The sequence below is a fragment of the Musa acuminata genome, chromosome BXJ1-7 (assembly GCF_036884655.1).
Source record: "Musa acuminata AAA Group cultivar baxijiao chromosome BXJ1-7, Cavendish_Baxijiao_AAA, whole genome shotgun sequence".
NCBI lineage: Eukaryota > Viridiplantae > Streptophyta > Magnoliopsida > Zingiberales > Musaceae > Musa > Musa acuminata.
The window spans coordinates 11,713,553-11,728,091 of NC_088333.1; the positions used below are offsets into that span (position 1 = coordinate 11,713,553).

At 43.3% G+C, this 14,539-nt stretch overlaps 1 protein-coding gene across 9 annotated transcripts; it reads right to left on the reverse strand.

Moving 5' to 3' along the window:
• Positions 1-3,466: 3,466 nt before the first annotated feature.
• LOC108953326 (uncharacterized) lies at positions 3,467-14,270 on the reverse strand. 9 transcript variants are annotated; one of them, XR_010515102.1, is made up of 6 exons: positions 14,085-14,270; positions 13,786-13,883; positions 12,756-12,884; positions 4,488-4,694; positions 4,306-4,389; positions 3,467-4,083 (listed from the first exon to the last, which is right to left on the reverse strand). XR_010515102.1 is itself a non-coding variant. In XM_065192046.1 (6 exons), the coding sequence occupies exons 2-6, from the start codon at positions 13,877-13,879 to the stop codon at positions 4,072-4,074; spliced, it is 537 nt and encodes a 178-aa protein (XP_065048118.1). In that variant the 5' UTR covers positions 13,880-13,883; positions 14,085-14,270; the 3' UTR covers positions 3,467-4,071. The 9 variants fall into 9 exon arrangements, 8 of the variants coding, with proteins under 8 accessions (XP_065048118.1, XP_065048119.1, XP_065048116.1 ...); XM_065192046.1 differs by having other exon boundaries at positions 4,306-4,400; XM_065192047.1 differs by having other exon boundaries at positions 3,467-4,400; positions 12,756-12,806.
• Positions 14,271-14,539: the final 269 nt, after the last annotated feature.

The following is a 14,539-nucleotide window of genomic DNA, read 5'->3' on the forward strand; positions in this document are numbered from 1 at the left end:
AATTTACTCTTGAACAATTCGAATTTACAATTGGGAACATCATATTATTAAATTAAGTATCGGAGGGATTGAGTCAGGATATCTCTTTCAACCTTGGTCTTAGTGCATGTGGTATCTCGAGAGCTCGACACTTCAAATCCATCTCGAATCTACCTCATATTTATCTTAGGGGCATCTCGAATCGAAGCACGATATTTTCATCTTGGAGGCATCTCAAACATTCTTACTCATATGGGTCTAAACCATATTAGGTTGACCAAGACATCAATGACATTTTCCTCTAACGATTTGGGCTACAGTGAGGGCCCAATGTCGTAAGAACATCTGTCTACCAACCCTCTCAACAAACGCTCTAGCGAGGAGGCCCCATCTCCAACCCATAACACTTTTGCTCATGGGGAAACTGTCATCCTTCCCATATGTGGATACATCAACCTTAGCACAAACATTGATGGGGCACTAGTGTTTGTTTAACGACCTAGACCCCTCACCCTCAAGGACAAACTCGAGCCACCTGTTTGTTCCCATCGAGGTGTTCATGAACCTCACCCATTAGATGTAGACGCTTATGGGCATGTTCCAAGTTGTTGCGCTGCTTCTATCTTAGCTAACCCAGCAAATGATGCCATTATCTTAACCATGGATAACATCTCAATCGCCACTGACACCAGCACTCGTTGGAATCCCCCTAACTAAGCGATGTCAGCATCTCATGATTGCCTAGGTTCACAGAACTGTCAGCCGAAGGAGCACCTCGCTCCTTAAGTTCACCACACCTCTGCTCTACTCCACCCCAATTCAAGACTCGATCAGTAGATTCAATGAATGACTCCCTAAAGTGGACCAACACCTAGATGAGATACGACGAGAGTTTCAATAGTACAGGAGGGAGAATCCAATCGATCCCACCTTGGAATGATTCCCATTCATCCAGAATATCTAAGAGGAACCAATCCCGACCAACTTTCGCATTCTATCATTGGAAGCCTTTGGTAGTAGTACCAACCCGGGAGAACACACTATCACATTTGACAGCAATACCAACTCTACTTCTTCGAGAATGTACGCTCGAGACTATTAGCGGTAATGTTGCTTGGACTCAAGCAAAGGGAGGAAGAAAATACTCTCCAACTTGGTCGCTCGGTTCACCAACGAAATTCGAGGCATGTAAAAAGCCCATTAATCACTCGTGAGTCAAGCCTTCATGATCGGGCTCAGGCCTTCTCTCATTTATGGTTTTTGGTAGAGAGGTTGTCGGTGACTATACCCGAGGTCCTCCAAAAGTTCAACCAATACATAGTTGTCGAGGCAATGATCTCGAATAAGCACAAGGAGATTCATAAAAGGCCGAGACAAGAGTGAGTACCACCATCCCAACCCCGAGGTCACCACAACGAAGAAAACAATGATCGACCTGGCAAAGAACATGAGATGAAGAAGAAACATCTAACCTGAGTTGCCTTGCCGAGGTTCGAGTATACTCCCTTGTACATGACTAAAATCAAAATCTTTTTATAGATAAACAAGAAAAGAGTTCTTAAAATACCCTTAACCGATAAAGACATCGTTAAAGAGATAGAACAAATCCAAGTACTGCCACATCTATTGCGATTATGACCATGGCAGAGGGAGGTCCGAAATCCACCATGACAAAGGGAGAATTTGAAGACTCACCACAGTGAGAGGACCCAAAATTTGCTATAGCAGAGAGAGGTCCTGAAATCCACCATGACAGAGGGAGAATTTGAAGATCCGCCACAGTGAGAGGACCTAAAATCTGCCATAGTGTAGGGAGGTCCCAAAATCCACCATAGCGGAGGGAGAATTTGAAGACCCACCATGGTAGAGGGATGTCTCGAAATCAATCACAACAGGAAGACTTGAGATTTGCTATGGTAGAGAAGGGACATGAAATCCACCGGACGGGAAGAAGATTTGAAGCCTATCACAACGGGAAGACCTGAGATCCACTACAATAGAAAAGTGATATAAAATCTGTCATAGCGAAAAGAAGATTTGAAGCCTTTCACGGCAAGAAGACTCGAGATCCACTACGATGGAGAAGGGATATAAAATCTACTATGACAGAAAGAATATTTGAAGTCCGCCACGATGGGAAGACCTGAGATCTACTATGGTAGAGAACGTACATGAAATCTGTCATAGTGAAAGAAGATTTGAAGCCCACCATGACGGAAAGACTCGAGATTTGCTATGATGGAGGCACAAGGCCAAATGCGCCCAATATGCATCAGTCAAAAAAACCCAATTGACATCAAAATAAATCTACTATGGCAAAAACACAAAGCCAAAAATGCCCGAGATACATAAGTCGAGAAAACCTGATCGACATAGAAATAAATCCACTACTACGGAGGCATAAAGCTGAATGCACCTGAGATGCATAAGTTGAGAAAACTCGACCGGCATCGAAATAAATCCACTATGATAGAAGCATAAGGTTGAATATGCCTGAAATACATGAGTCGAGAAAACTCAATCGATACCAAAATAAATCCGCTACGGTAAAGGAATAAGGTTGAATACACTCAAGATGTATGAGTAAGAAAAAACTAATCGACAATGAAATAAATATGTTACAACAGAGGCGTAAGGTCGAATGTACCAAAGATGTGTGAATCAAGAAACCCAACCGATCCCCCATTACAAAGGCATAGGCCAAATGTGTCCGAAGTGTGCAAATCGAGAAACCCAATCATTGCTAAGGAAAAATCGTTACGATAGAAGTATGAGCCCAATGATCCTGAGACACATAAATCGAGAAAACCTGACCTGTAAAATAAAATCTCCAAATATTCCCACAATGAAAAAAATCAAACATCGTGCTTCAAATCTCTCTTGTAAGAGCCCGAAATATACCTTCCCCATGTGTCATCCAAGGCATCCTTTATCTGCTCACGTATAGAAAGATTCAAAGGAAAAAATATATATAAACTTCTTTCTCATTCATTATGGCACAAAAGACAATCATTTATCTCCTTTTATGACAAGTAAGATAATCCTAAACTTTATTCTCTTCTTTGATGACAATGAAAAAAAACTTACTTTAACTCGTTCAAGATATAAAACATATTTTAAAATGGGGAGAGAACTCACTCCTTTTGAACTACTCGAACCCACATTTGGAGACCTCAGATTACTAACTTGAGCGTCAGAGAAATTGAGTCGAGAAACCTCTCTCGAATCCACCTTGGAGCCTTGGGAGTTCGACATCTCGGAGCCATCTTGGATCTACCTCAAATCCACCTAAGAACCATCTTGAATCTATCATAAAGTCACATCGGATCAACCTCGGAGTCATCTCGGATCCACCTTCGAAACATGATATTTTCATCTTAAAAACACCTAAAACATTCCTACACACAGTATGACTGATCAAGACATCATCAACATTTTTCCCTTGTTATGTTATTGTTCCTCCACTTATTCATCATTATCAGCTCTGCATCAGGAAAACTTCGTGTTCAAAGAATCTCCGTAAATATGTTGATGGGCTATCTCCATTGAGATAGCATCGTTAAAATACATTGCTACTCTCTTTCACGGGATCGTGACTGACCCTTTCATCACCTGACTCGTGGCTGGAATACAATGCTACTCTCGTTCGCAGCAGCGGACTTGCTTTCTTTCTTTCTTTCCATCGTCACCGGATCTTGATCCCCCCGTTTGTTGCTGCTTTGCTGGCCATGCACGAAACAGCAGCTGGAAGATTTTGCCTGCCAGCCACATCAGGCCTACACCCCTGGAAGCACCATAAGATCCCTTCTCTGGGAGCGATGATGGTTGGTCCGTAACGTGAGCTCCATAAGGAGCCCACGAGTTGCCGCTCCTCCCCGGCAGCTCCGAGATCTTCAGCCACTGATACCCTCGATACGTCGCTGAAGGACTTCCTTCAGTTTGTCTTCTTCGGCTACAACAGTGCTGCCACCGGACGTCCTGTCCCCAGCAAACTCTAGATGACACCCTACAGCTGCTTCTCGCACATGAGCCGAGGAAACCACAATGCTGCAATCTGAATTGTTCTCCTGAAGCAGCAGGGATTGCACCAAGTTAAGCACCCTCCTGGAAGATGACAGGCAAAAAAGGCTCATCACTTGAAGGTTAATAGAGCACAAAGATGTCATCGACACACACCCAGCATTGTAATTAATCATAGAAGAGTTGGACTAGCAATCACGGTTGGACCATAGCAAAGCGAGGTTGAAATGTCAAAACTCTTAATGATCATCAACGCAACATTACTCTAGCAGGCAAGACAACAGATGAGAGATTCAGAAAAGAGACCATAACTCTCTCTGAACACAATGCATCTCCGAGCACCGCATAACCATTCACTAGATCGAATGCAGCAATTCCTGCCTGGTTATTCTGAATCAAAGCTGCATTAGGAGGCACAAAAATGATAATTTCAAATTATCAAGACAGATCAAGCAGAGAAATATCAGCCTGGAAGAAAGGATACTCACAGGATATCACACCAAGAGCTTCTGTGTGAACTGTTAAATCAGGATGTGATGTAAAATTTGACAGGAGAGGTTCCATTACAAGTTGCCGACTTCGAGGATTGTTCTGAACAATGGTAGTTACAACATCTGCATCCTTTGCTCCAATACCAGCATCAGAGGTTTTCAGGTAACCAAGCAGAGGGACTAAGCCGCCGATTAAGTGCAAGTCTGGCATATTCAAACAAAATGAATGACAAGTCCTCCACAAGAAATACATGCCTTTGCTACCAAACCAAAAGAAAATAAAAAAATTTGAGGCTGTGACTAAATCTCATGGAAAATCACATATAAGTTTATCTAAAACTGATAGGACAGAAAAACTGATGTATCGCATGACAAGGGGACTTGTCAATAAGAGCACAAAAAACAAATTAATATGTAATCATGAGTCAGTTTAGTCAAAAGAAAAAAAATAAGTACTATAGACAAATTTATATATTTTTTTTTTCATGCTCAAAAGCTGTTTTATATGGATTGTGTTCAATGAGCAACAACATGGCCAAAACCAATATTTTAAAAATGGTGCTCGGGCACTCGCCTAAGAGCTCAGGTAAGGCGAGACTAGGCCTAAGCACCTCACACAGTTGTCGGGCAAGGTGAGGCTAGGCCCGAGCACCTTGCACAGTTATTGGGCAATGCGCTTTAGTGAAGTGCCGCCTAGGCACTTGCTTCAGTCCAGGCGCCGGGCGCCTCAGACGAGCACCCGGTTGAAGGTGAGCAATCGAAGCAAATGGTCAACTCTGTTTCGATTGGATAGTAACTTGGTTTAATCGAACCAACTAAGCACAATGAATAGTAACAGTAAACCACCCCTCGTGCGACCCCCGACCCATAAACACTAGATACTTTGCCGCTTTAGTCCTATTGCTGCCTCTGTCGCTGATGCACAGGTCAAACGCTTCCTCTACCACCAACAGATGAGTTCGAAGCTCCCGCTCCGCCGTCATTGCTTCCATGTACAACTCCTTCCACCATCGAGGGATAGGACCACAACTTCCTCGATCACTGATAGACACATGACGTCACAATCCGCAGATTCCTTCGCCGCCACTATCGCCGTCCTATCACGGACTTAGCTGGAATTGCCTAAGTCATGAGGCACCATTGCGGCAAAGCCACGGACTTAGCTGGAGTTGCCTAAGTCGTGAAGCACTCTTGCGCCAACTCCTCGGACTTAGCTGGGATTGCCTAAGTCATGAGGCGCCCTTGCGACATATGCGTTCGCAAAGGGTCAACCTAGTTGCAACCTTATACAAGTCCCGAAGGACCTGTAAAACAGAAAATTGATTAGATTGAAAACGAGCGACGGACAACTCCCAAAGTCTCGCGAAGAGGGAAGCTTTACAAGCAATTCAGCAAGCACCTTGAGTGTAAGAGAAAAAAAAGAGGAAGGATAAAACAAGGACATTAGAAGGTTGAACAAACAGTTGCAAGTCCGCAAACAACTGTGAAGATTGTTAACGTGCGAACTTATGAAGATTGTTCAACGCCTGACACTACCTCAAAGCCCCATTCCCCCTGGTGCCACCCGAGGGTTCCAGGGTGCTAAGATGGCTGACGTTTCGCGTGAGACTACAGTTTGCAGAAAACAGGTCGTGTCACGCGAAAACAGAGCCATTTTAGGGCAGTTTGGCCTAGCGCGGTGAGCGGTCGCACTGCAGCACTGCAAACTATCGTTGCTTACATTTTTTAAACAAAAACACACAAAACCAAGGCAAAACATGCTGCCATGTCTCTGTACAAGCATGCAAAAGCGACGAACAGTTCATTGAACGAAGTTGTTGCAGGTGCGCGACGACCGTTCGTGACATTCTCCCCCACTTAAGCTGTTGACGCCCTCATCGATGCATGTTGGAAGGCTTTGAGGCGTCTTCAGGCTCCCAACTGGCTTCAGTCCGGGTAAGCTTTCGCCACTTCACCAAGTATTTGATATGCTCAGCTTCGTTGGGTAGCTTCGTCTTGCGATCAGCTAAAATGGATTCAGCAGAATGTGGTCAGAGCGTTGGTTAAGCCGAAAGGCATCATCAAGAACTCAAACGCTACGTACCTGGTCACACAGGTAGCCTTCGCTTCGTCGCCTTCAACAATGCGTACCTACCAGTACCCCGACCGGAGGTCGAGTTTAGAGAAATACTTTATTTTGCCCAGTTGGTCGAACAAGTCCGCGATGAGCGGGATGGGATACTTGTTCTTCATCGTCACCTTGTTGACGGCTCGATAGTCAACGCATAGTCGGAGGCTCCCATCTTGCTTCTTTTGGAAGAGAATTGGAGCTCCGAAAGGTGCTTTGGAACTACGAATGAGACCACCGCTTAGCAATTCATCTAGCTGCTTTATGAGTTCTACCAACTCTGGAGGGGACATGCGGTATGGTGGTCTCGCTGGAGGCTTCACTCCCAGCTCCAGCTCGATATGATGATCCACGTCTTTGCGTGGCGGCAGAGTTTTCGGCAACTCGGGTGGCATAACGTCTGTGAACTCCTTCAGAACGTTCGCCACCATAGCAGGTTCATGAATGGCCTCCCCGTCAAATGGCTCAAGCTTCACAGCAGCCACAAAGGTTAATTCTCCTTTTCGTACGCCTTTCTTCAGTTATAATGCTGATATTTGTTGGGGGTCATTAGTTCCTCTTCGAGAGACGGGAACCACGCAGGGGTCGTCACCTCCCATCAGACATAGGGAGTTTAGGAATGGCATTGGCACCAACTTCGCCGCGTGCATGAACTCCATTCCAAGAATCACTTGGAAGTCGTCCAGTGGCACTGCCATCATGTTTGTGCTCCCGCTCCATGTTCCGATCTTGATGGGGACTCCCTTTGCCAACCTGGAGATCTGCTTGGCCTCCGAGTTCACCGCCTTCATCCGACTTGGGTTCTTCTCCAAGATCAGCCTGAGTCGCTTTGCTTCTCGATCGGCAATAAAATTGTGGGTAGCGCTCGTGTCCACCATTGCATGGGTTGTTTGCCCATTGAGCATGATGTCCACGTACATCAGCTCGTTGCTCCTTACTTTATGTGGCTTTGTCTTCGTGTTCTCCCCCACTTGACCCCGCAAAGCATTCAACAAACACATTGCTCCCATCAAGAGTCTTTGTGACTCCTCATCGTCGTTGTTGGATTCCGAACTACTCGAACTAAGAGCGACGGCCTTACCCTTGTCCGATATAGGGCGGTAGATTGAAGCTATTGCATTGAGTGCTTGTTTCTGTGGGCACTCTCTCACCATGTGCGGTCCTCCGCACCAAGGTTCACATTACCGTACCGTACTGGCGTTTCGACATGGGCTCGGTACGGTATTGTACGGTGTACCGAGCAGTACACCCAAGTGCACCGAGCAGTACACCTAATTTCATAGATTTAACCCTCCGAAAATACCCGAAAATTAAAAACAAAAGTTAGGATAGGGTTTTCAAGTTACAAATAAATATAGTAATAGTATAAGTTTAGCAAAATCAATGTAAATTAGGTAAGAATAGTATCACATATCTTTTTCGGGCTTTGAGGTAGTCTTGTTCGAGGTTCGTATTTCAGCCCGTTATAGATTGAAATATCTACAGAAAAATCAGTTGAATTGTTAGACTATTTTGTTACAATATAAACTCTAAAATTCAAATGAATTAAATAATCACATATGTAGATATACTTGATTGTTGATTACTTGATTCTACCACCAAAACGAACGACGGGCCTCTACGGGTGGTGGATCTGGGTCCTCGATCCGATACATCTACATATCAATATGATACGTTTGTTGGACTCAATCATGAAATTGATCCCATGACATAGTGTATTGATACACCGTATGCCATTGATGCATCAATATGGTGCTGATCATGGACTGATCGTCATGAATCAGATTTGTCCGAAGCAGCTCTTGAGGCATATATTGGTGAATGTCAAAGCTTCTACTTTCACTACTGATCTGTTGTTCTGTATCATACTGTTACTCAGAGAAGGATGACCAACTATCACCATACTGTTGTTGCCCGTATGATTCTCCATAATACGATGGTTGTGAATACGATGAGCCTCTTTCTGTGTCTATATCATGCATGCTCTATCGCATTTGTTCATATTCATCCACTGTCTTCCCCTTCCCCTTGCCCTTCCGCGCATAAACTTGACCAGTACCTTATCGAGTTCCATGATCTAAATCTTGAGTGGCATGTGTAAAATATTGCTTCTCAGTCCATTCATCACCCTCAAGTTGTGTAGACGAGACCAACGATTGCCCGGCATCACCGCCATCATCTGTTGAGGCACTACTGTCCGTGTTGCTGTCATGTCTCTGGACCGACCGAGAAAGAGAATGTGATTGTGAAGGTGTCTCGTCGCCCGACTCGATTCTTTCCAACGATGCAACTGATGCTACTGCCTTCCCCTTTGGCTTAAATAGGGGAGAGAAGAATGACTTAAATAGAATGAGAAAGGGCTCCAACGGTCGATTTCGACCGTTACCGAGTGGTATCGGGCGATAACAATCAAAATCGACCGTTATCGAGTTGTGCCGGGCGGTAACGGTCGAAATTTTGACCGTTACCACCCGGTATTACCCCGTATCGTCCGATACAAGGTTATTTTGAACGTACCGCCCAGTAGCGAGCGTTCCGTGTACCGATAGCCTATCGAACCGATACGTACCGCCTGTACCAGACAGTACAATTCAGTATGGCAGACCTTGCTTCGCACAAGAAGCATCCGCAAGGTTTTGGGGCCTTGCATTTTGAGCTTAGCCCTTTGTAGGAACTCTTCTTCCTTTGCTTGCCCCCCGGGCTCCTTCCCTTGAGAATATTTTGGATGATGATTTTCTGAAGATTGTTTCCTTTTCCCTAAGTTCTCTGAGGAAACAAAGTCGGTGAGTCTTTCTATTGCCGCAATTACCCTGATCACTTCGGTGACATTCCTTCGATGCAGTTTTTGTTGAGCCCATAGCTTTAGGCCATCGAGGAAGCCGAACAACTTATCCTTCTCGGACATGTCCTGAATGTCCAGCATTAGTGCAGAAAACTGCTTTACGTAGTCTCGAATGGAAGCACTTTGGTGGAGTTGTCTCAGCTTCCTCCTTGCGACGAACTCTGTGTTCTCGGGTAGGAACTGAGTTCTCAACTCCCGCTTCAAGTCTTCCTATGTGTCCACTCAACACCGACCTTGTTGGATCTCCTCCCAACGGGTTTGCCACCAAAGTTTTACATCCTCATTCAGATACATGGTTGCTATTAAAACTTTGGTATCTTTAGAATCAGAACTTGTAGCTCGAAAGTACCGTTCCATGTCAAATAAGAAATACATGAGACTCAAGTGCCTTCAAGTTTTGTGGCAGTGCAACACGAGTGTTGCTCCCTCCCTCATTTAGTGCCCTTGTGAGCGCCATCACTCTGGAAGTAAGTTCCGCCACGACTTCGTGTAAATATTACACAGTCTTTGGTATCATCCGTCAGTCGATCGACTAGGGCCTCAACCTTGTTGAATCGGGATTCGGCTTTTTCTTGCAAGCTCTCTACCCCAAGAAGCCTTCGTTGGCCTTGGTAGAGTTCCTCCAAGCTCGCTTCAAGAACATCCAGGCGGGTTTCCGCCGTTGTGAGTCTCTCCTTATGGCTCTTTTTCTCACTTGGCGCTCCAGATTGCGCCTCCTCTGCTCGCGGAGAGTAGCCAACTTCTCGCTCATCATGTTCGCTGCCACGCTCCTCCAGAGTGGCTCCACCAACATGAGAGCGAGTTTACACTTATAGCCCACTTGCAGCTAATTAGGGTAATGGTTTGGCTTGCCCCGTCTGGCTCGATTCGCCATGATGCTTTGCCATGGCGAGATTTGCAAAGTTTCTTCGCTGCTAGCTCGAATTGTTTGCCTGCTTTGATACCACAATGTCATGAACTTAGCTAGAAATGCCCAAGTCGTGAGGAACCCTTGCGGCAAAGTCACAGACTTAGCAAGAGTTGCCTAAGTCGTGAAGCACCCTTGCGCCAACTCCTGAGATTTAGTTGGGATTGCCTAAGTCATAAGGCGCCCTTGCGACATATGCATCCGCAAAGGGTCAGCCTAGTTGCAACCTCATACAGGTCCTGAAGGACCTGTAAAACTGAAAGTTGATTAGACTGAAAATGAGCGACGGACAAGTCTCAACGTCGCGCGAAGAGGAAAGCATAACAAGCAATTCAACAAGCACCTTAAGTGCAAGAGAGAAAAGAGAGGAAGGAGAAAACAAAGACTTTAGAAGGTTGAACAAACAGTTGCAAGTCCACAAACAACTGCTCACCGAGTGCCGGGTGCCGGGCACAAAGGCAAGTTCCCGTCAAGTTAACGTGTGAACTTGTGAAGATTGTTCAACACCCGACGCTACCCCGAAGCCCCATCCCCCTTAGTGCCGCCCGAGGGGTTCCAGGATGCTGAGATGGCTTTCGCGTGTCGCGTGAGGCTGCGATCTGCAGAAAACAGGTCGTGGCACGTGAAAACGGAGCCATTTTGGGGCAGTTTGGCCTGGTGCGACGAGCGGTCGCACTGCAGCGCTGCAAACTGTCGTTGCTTACATTTTTTAAGAAAAAACACACAAAACCAAGACAAAACATGTTGTCATGTCTCTGTACAAGCATGCAAAAGTGATGAACAGTTCGTTGAACGAAGTTGCTGCAAGTGCGCAATGATTGTTCGTGACAATCCGTAACTTTCTCTATCACTACTGCCACCATCCATAGCTTCCTCCGCCGCCATTGCCGCAATTTAAAGGTTCCTCCGCCACTGCTACCCTCTACTTCCCTATGTTCAACAACCAGTGACTCATTTTTTACTGTTATGATTACTGTTAACAGTGGATTAAATGCTATTAACACTGGATTATTAATCCTTCCTTAACTAATATTAAAACTATTGTTATTATATAATAAACTACAACTGATATTAATTCTTAGAACTATTGACCTATTTATAATTACTAATGCTTATTTAGCACTGTTAATCATTGTTTAGAATTGTTATTAGTCCTTATTTAGTATTGTTAATCTCTATTTATTTAGAACTGTTATTAGGGTATCTAGATTAATGACAAGTGTACAAAGCAATACAGAAGATTCATCAAAAAATTTAATTTAATGTCATATTTTTATTTATATAATCATATTTATCAATTGTATTATATTTTTTATATTTTAATATTCTAGTGCGTCTCGCTTCGCTCAAGTAGGTTCCTAGGCAAGTGCCTAGCGTTTTTAAAAACACTAGCCAAAATAGGCTCCTGGAGCACCAAAGGTCAAAGCAAAAATGAGTTCCTGTAAAATCAGAGTTGATTCAAGTTCAAGCTTACCAAAAAGAACACAGCCATTTGGTGTCAATGTTTAAGATTTCACAAATTATGAAATTTCTTTTAGCCACCAAATGGAGTGTACATTCTAAATCAAGGGAAGCAAGTTCCAGGTTCAACAACAACAGCAGCAGCAGCAGCAAGTTCCAGGTTCAGTATTTCAATTGTTTCTTTCTCACCAACAAGGAATGTAAACATCACAAAATAGTTTTTTGCAGTAAAAAAACATTTATATTATAAGAAAATCACAGTCGATCCACATGTTCCTAAAAACTCATTTGAACACAGTTGAACTAAATGTTAGAACACCACAAACTATTGAAATTCATGCAGTTACAAATGCAGAGGCCAACAAGGGTGATATAGCTTATATATGCCTACAAGAAGCACTTTGGAAACTATCATCTCCAGTGATTATTCTATAAATTTTCCATATCAGACAGCAGACTGTGAGGCTGTTTAGAGATATTAAAAATTGTTGGATCCATGACAGGCAATCATCAAACCAGCCACATATCTAGGACTCCTCTCAAGTGCTACATCAGATGCATTTAATGCACATTTAAACAAGAAAAGCATGGAAATGCGCATCATCAAAGAATAACCTCAGACAAAACAACGAAGTGATAAGCGTATCATCTTTTGATAGCCAGCACTTCTGATCCTCTTCAATGGAACCAATCAATGAGAAGCTACTTAAAATCCAACTGAGAGCAACTGATGTGTGTGATTAGACGTAGATACGGGTGAACAGGTTCAAGATGCATGACACTGGAAACATTAGAAGCCAAACTAAAACAGATTGACTGAAAATATATTACATTTCCAACTATTATGAAGTGTGTGCTCAAGAAGAATATGAAATAAATAAATTTGTTCAACAGAATGTGTGAAACACCAAGCCAAGAGAAAGCAAATGCAAAGTCATTTACACTTACCATTTGTCATATCAATAGACTCAACATGCTCTCCAAGCTCATCCAACATTTCTTTAGGGTTAAAAAGATGTTGCAAGAAATCAATACACCAATGAGAATATGAAACTGGATGACATTTACAGTTACAACCTAAAACAGCAAAAGGAAATTCAGCAGTCTAAGATCTACCACGATTTAGCTATAGCTTGGTCAAGAGATCAATCTTCATAAACAAATGAGTTATTATACCCTTGAACAGAAAAATGGTTCACTAGTCTTTAATATAGACTATACCTTTAAAGAATAAAAGTTCAATGTTTCAAGTTCATCTTGCTATCTATCAGCAGGAAAAATAACTTATTTGACAAACTAACTGAAAGCCTACATCCATTTCTCTTTCTAAAAACACTAACATAAAGGTTTCGAAGATAGAACACTGAATTTTAGGGTCTTGAGAATAGAAATCAGTAGAGAAATTGCTTTATTCTAGAAGAAGTTAATTGCCTTAATCCTCAGCCTATTTTTGTGTATTCATGTAATCTTAAATTCTCGATGTATATAGATAGCAACGCAGAACTTTAAAGGTTTCATTAAGTTGTGACTCACTAAGTTAACTTAAAAAGAATCCTATAAGCAGAGTCTTCTGAACAATTGGCTTTCTCATAATCAACCCACCTGACACAGTAAATTGTGCCTGGTGGGACTCCAAATTCATAAAGTTCCAAATAACTCCACAACCATGATTTCCAGTTCTAGACTCTTTGAGATCATACTTTCACTAGAATTAACTCACAACTAGATCATGCAAAAGGTTAGGAAAGCAAAAAAGACTTTAGTGACCAGATTCAAGATACCCAAATAAAGATGAAAATAATCAATTTAAAGCATGTCTCAGCTCAGCAATTATCACGGTTCAATTCAGATGGCACAATCAATGATAGACCCCCTACTATGGCTAATCTAAAACCAAGTTAATACTTGTAAGCAACAAGCTCTAGCAATACTACCCGAGTCCAAATGACCTACTGATAGCTCGAACAAGACACATTACCTACTACATCCGGCGACTCGATCCCTTGCAGCTCCAGAACATCCTCCTTCATCAGCTTGCATCGCTTCCACGAGCCATTTCCTATCCTCCTCATTGACCTACAACGAAGCAAGAACATCAACCCCAACATCGATTAGCCGCAACAACCAAACATGAATTCATCAGCAAGAAACAAATTATTCGAGCGGAAGCTCTTCACATAAAGATTATTTGTAGCTAAAGCCATCAAGAACCTCTGAAAATGGGAACTTCGATCCCAACCCTGCAAATCTCAATCAACTGGAAGAAGAACGACCAACCGTAAGCAAAGGGTCCGACGCAATATCTCAATATCCGAGCAGCGCGAGTCCCATCGGCGTGGGAGAGGCTCCACTTGAGCAATCCGTCCCACTTCAACCCATTCCCCGCCATGAATCCTTCTCCTTTCTCCCGGAAGCAGAACCGAAGAACCCTACCCAGACGAGAGGCGATGGCGATTTGGGTCGTAGCGGGCCGGACCGGGTTCGGGTTTGATCTAATCAAGTACTGAAGTCGAACCCCATCCTTTCCAATTGGGCTTCCATTTCTCGGCCCAATTGTGATTTGGGTAAAGGATGGATTGAAAATTAGTGTCTACCATTAAATGAATGTTTAATTTTGAGATAGGGATTAAACTTCCCAATTCCTTTAATTTCTAATTAAATTTAAGCATATTTGTATTTGTGTGTTTGAAGAACACCAAATGTTGGAATAGTATATTGAATTTATTTGATAT

Bases quoted from the DNA above. Each gene is read 5' to 3' on its own strand.
- LOC108953326 (XM_065192044.1), bottom strand. From the start codon at position 13,879: ATGAGGAGGATAGGAAATGGCTCGTGGAAGCGATGCAAGCTGATGAAG. The intron at 4,695-12,755 runs GTAAGTGTAAAT...TGAATATGCCAG, and splicing joins GTCTATTGATATGACAAATG to ACTTGCACTTAATCGGCGGC. The intron at 4,401-4,487 runs GTGAGTATCCTT...CTCCTAATGCAG, and splicing joins AGCTCTTGGTGTGATATCCT to CTTTGATTCAGAATAACCAG.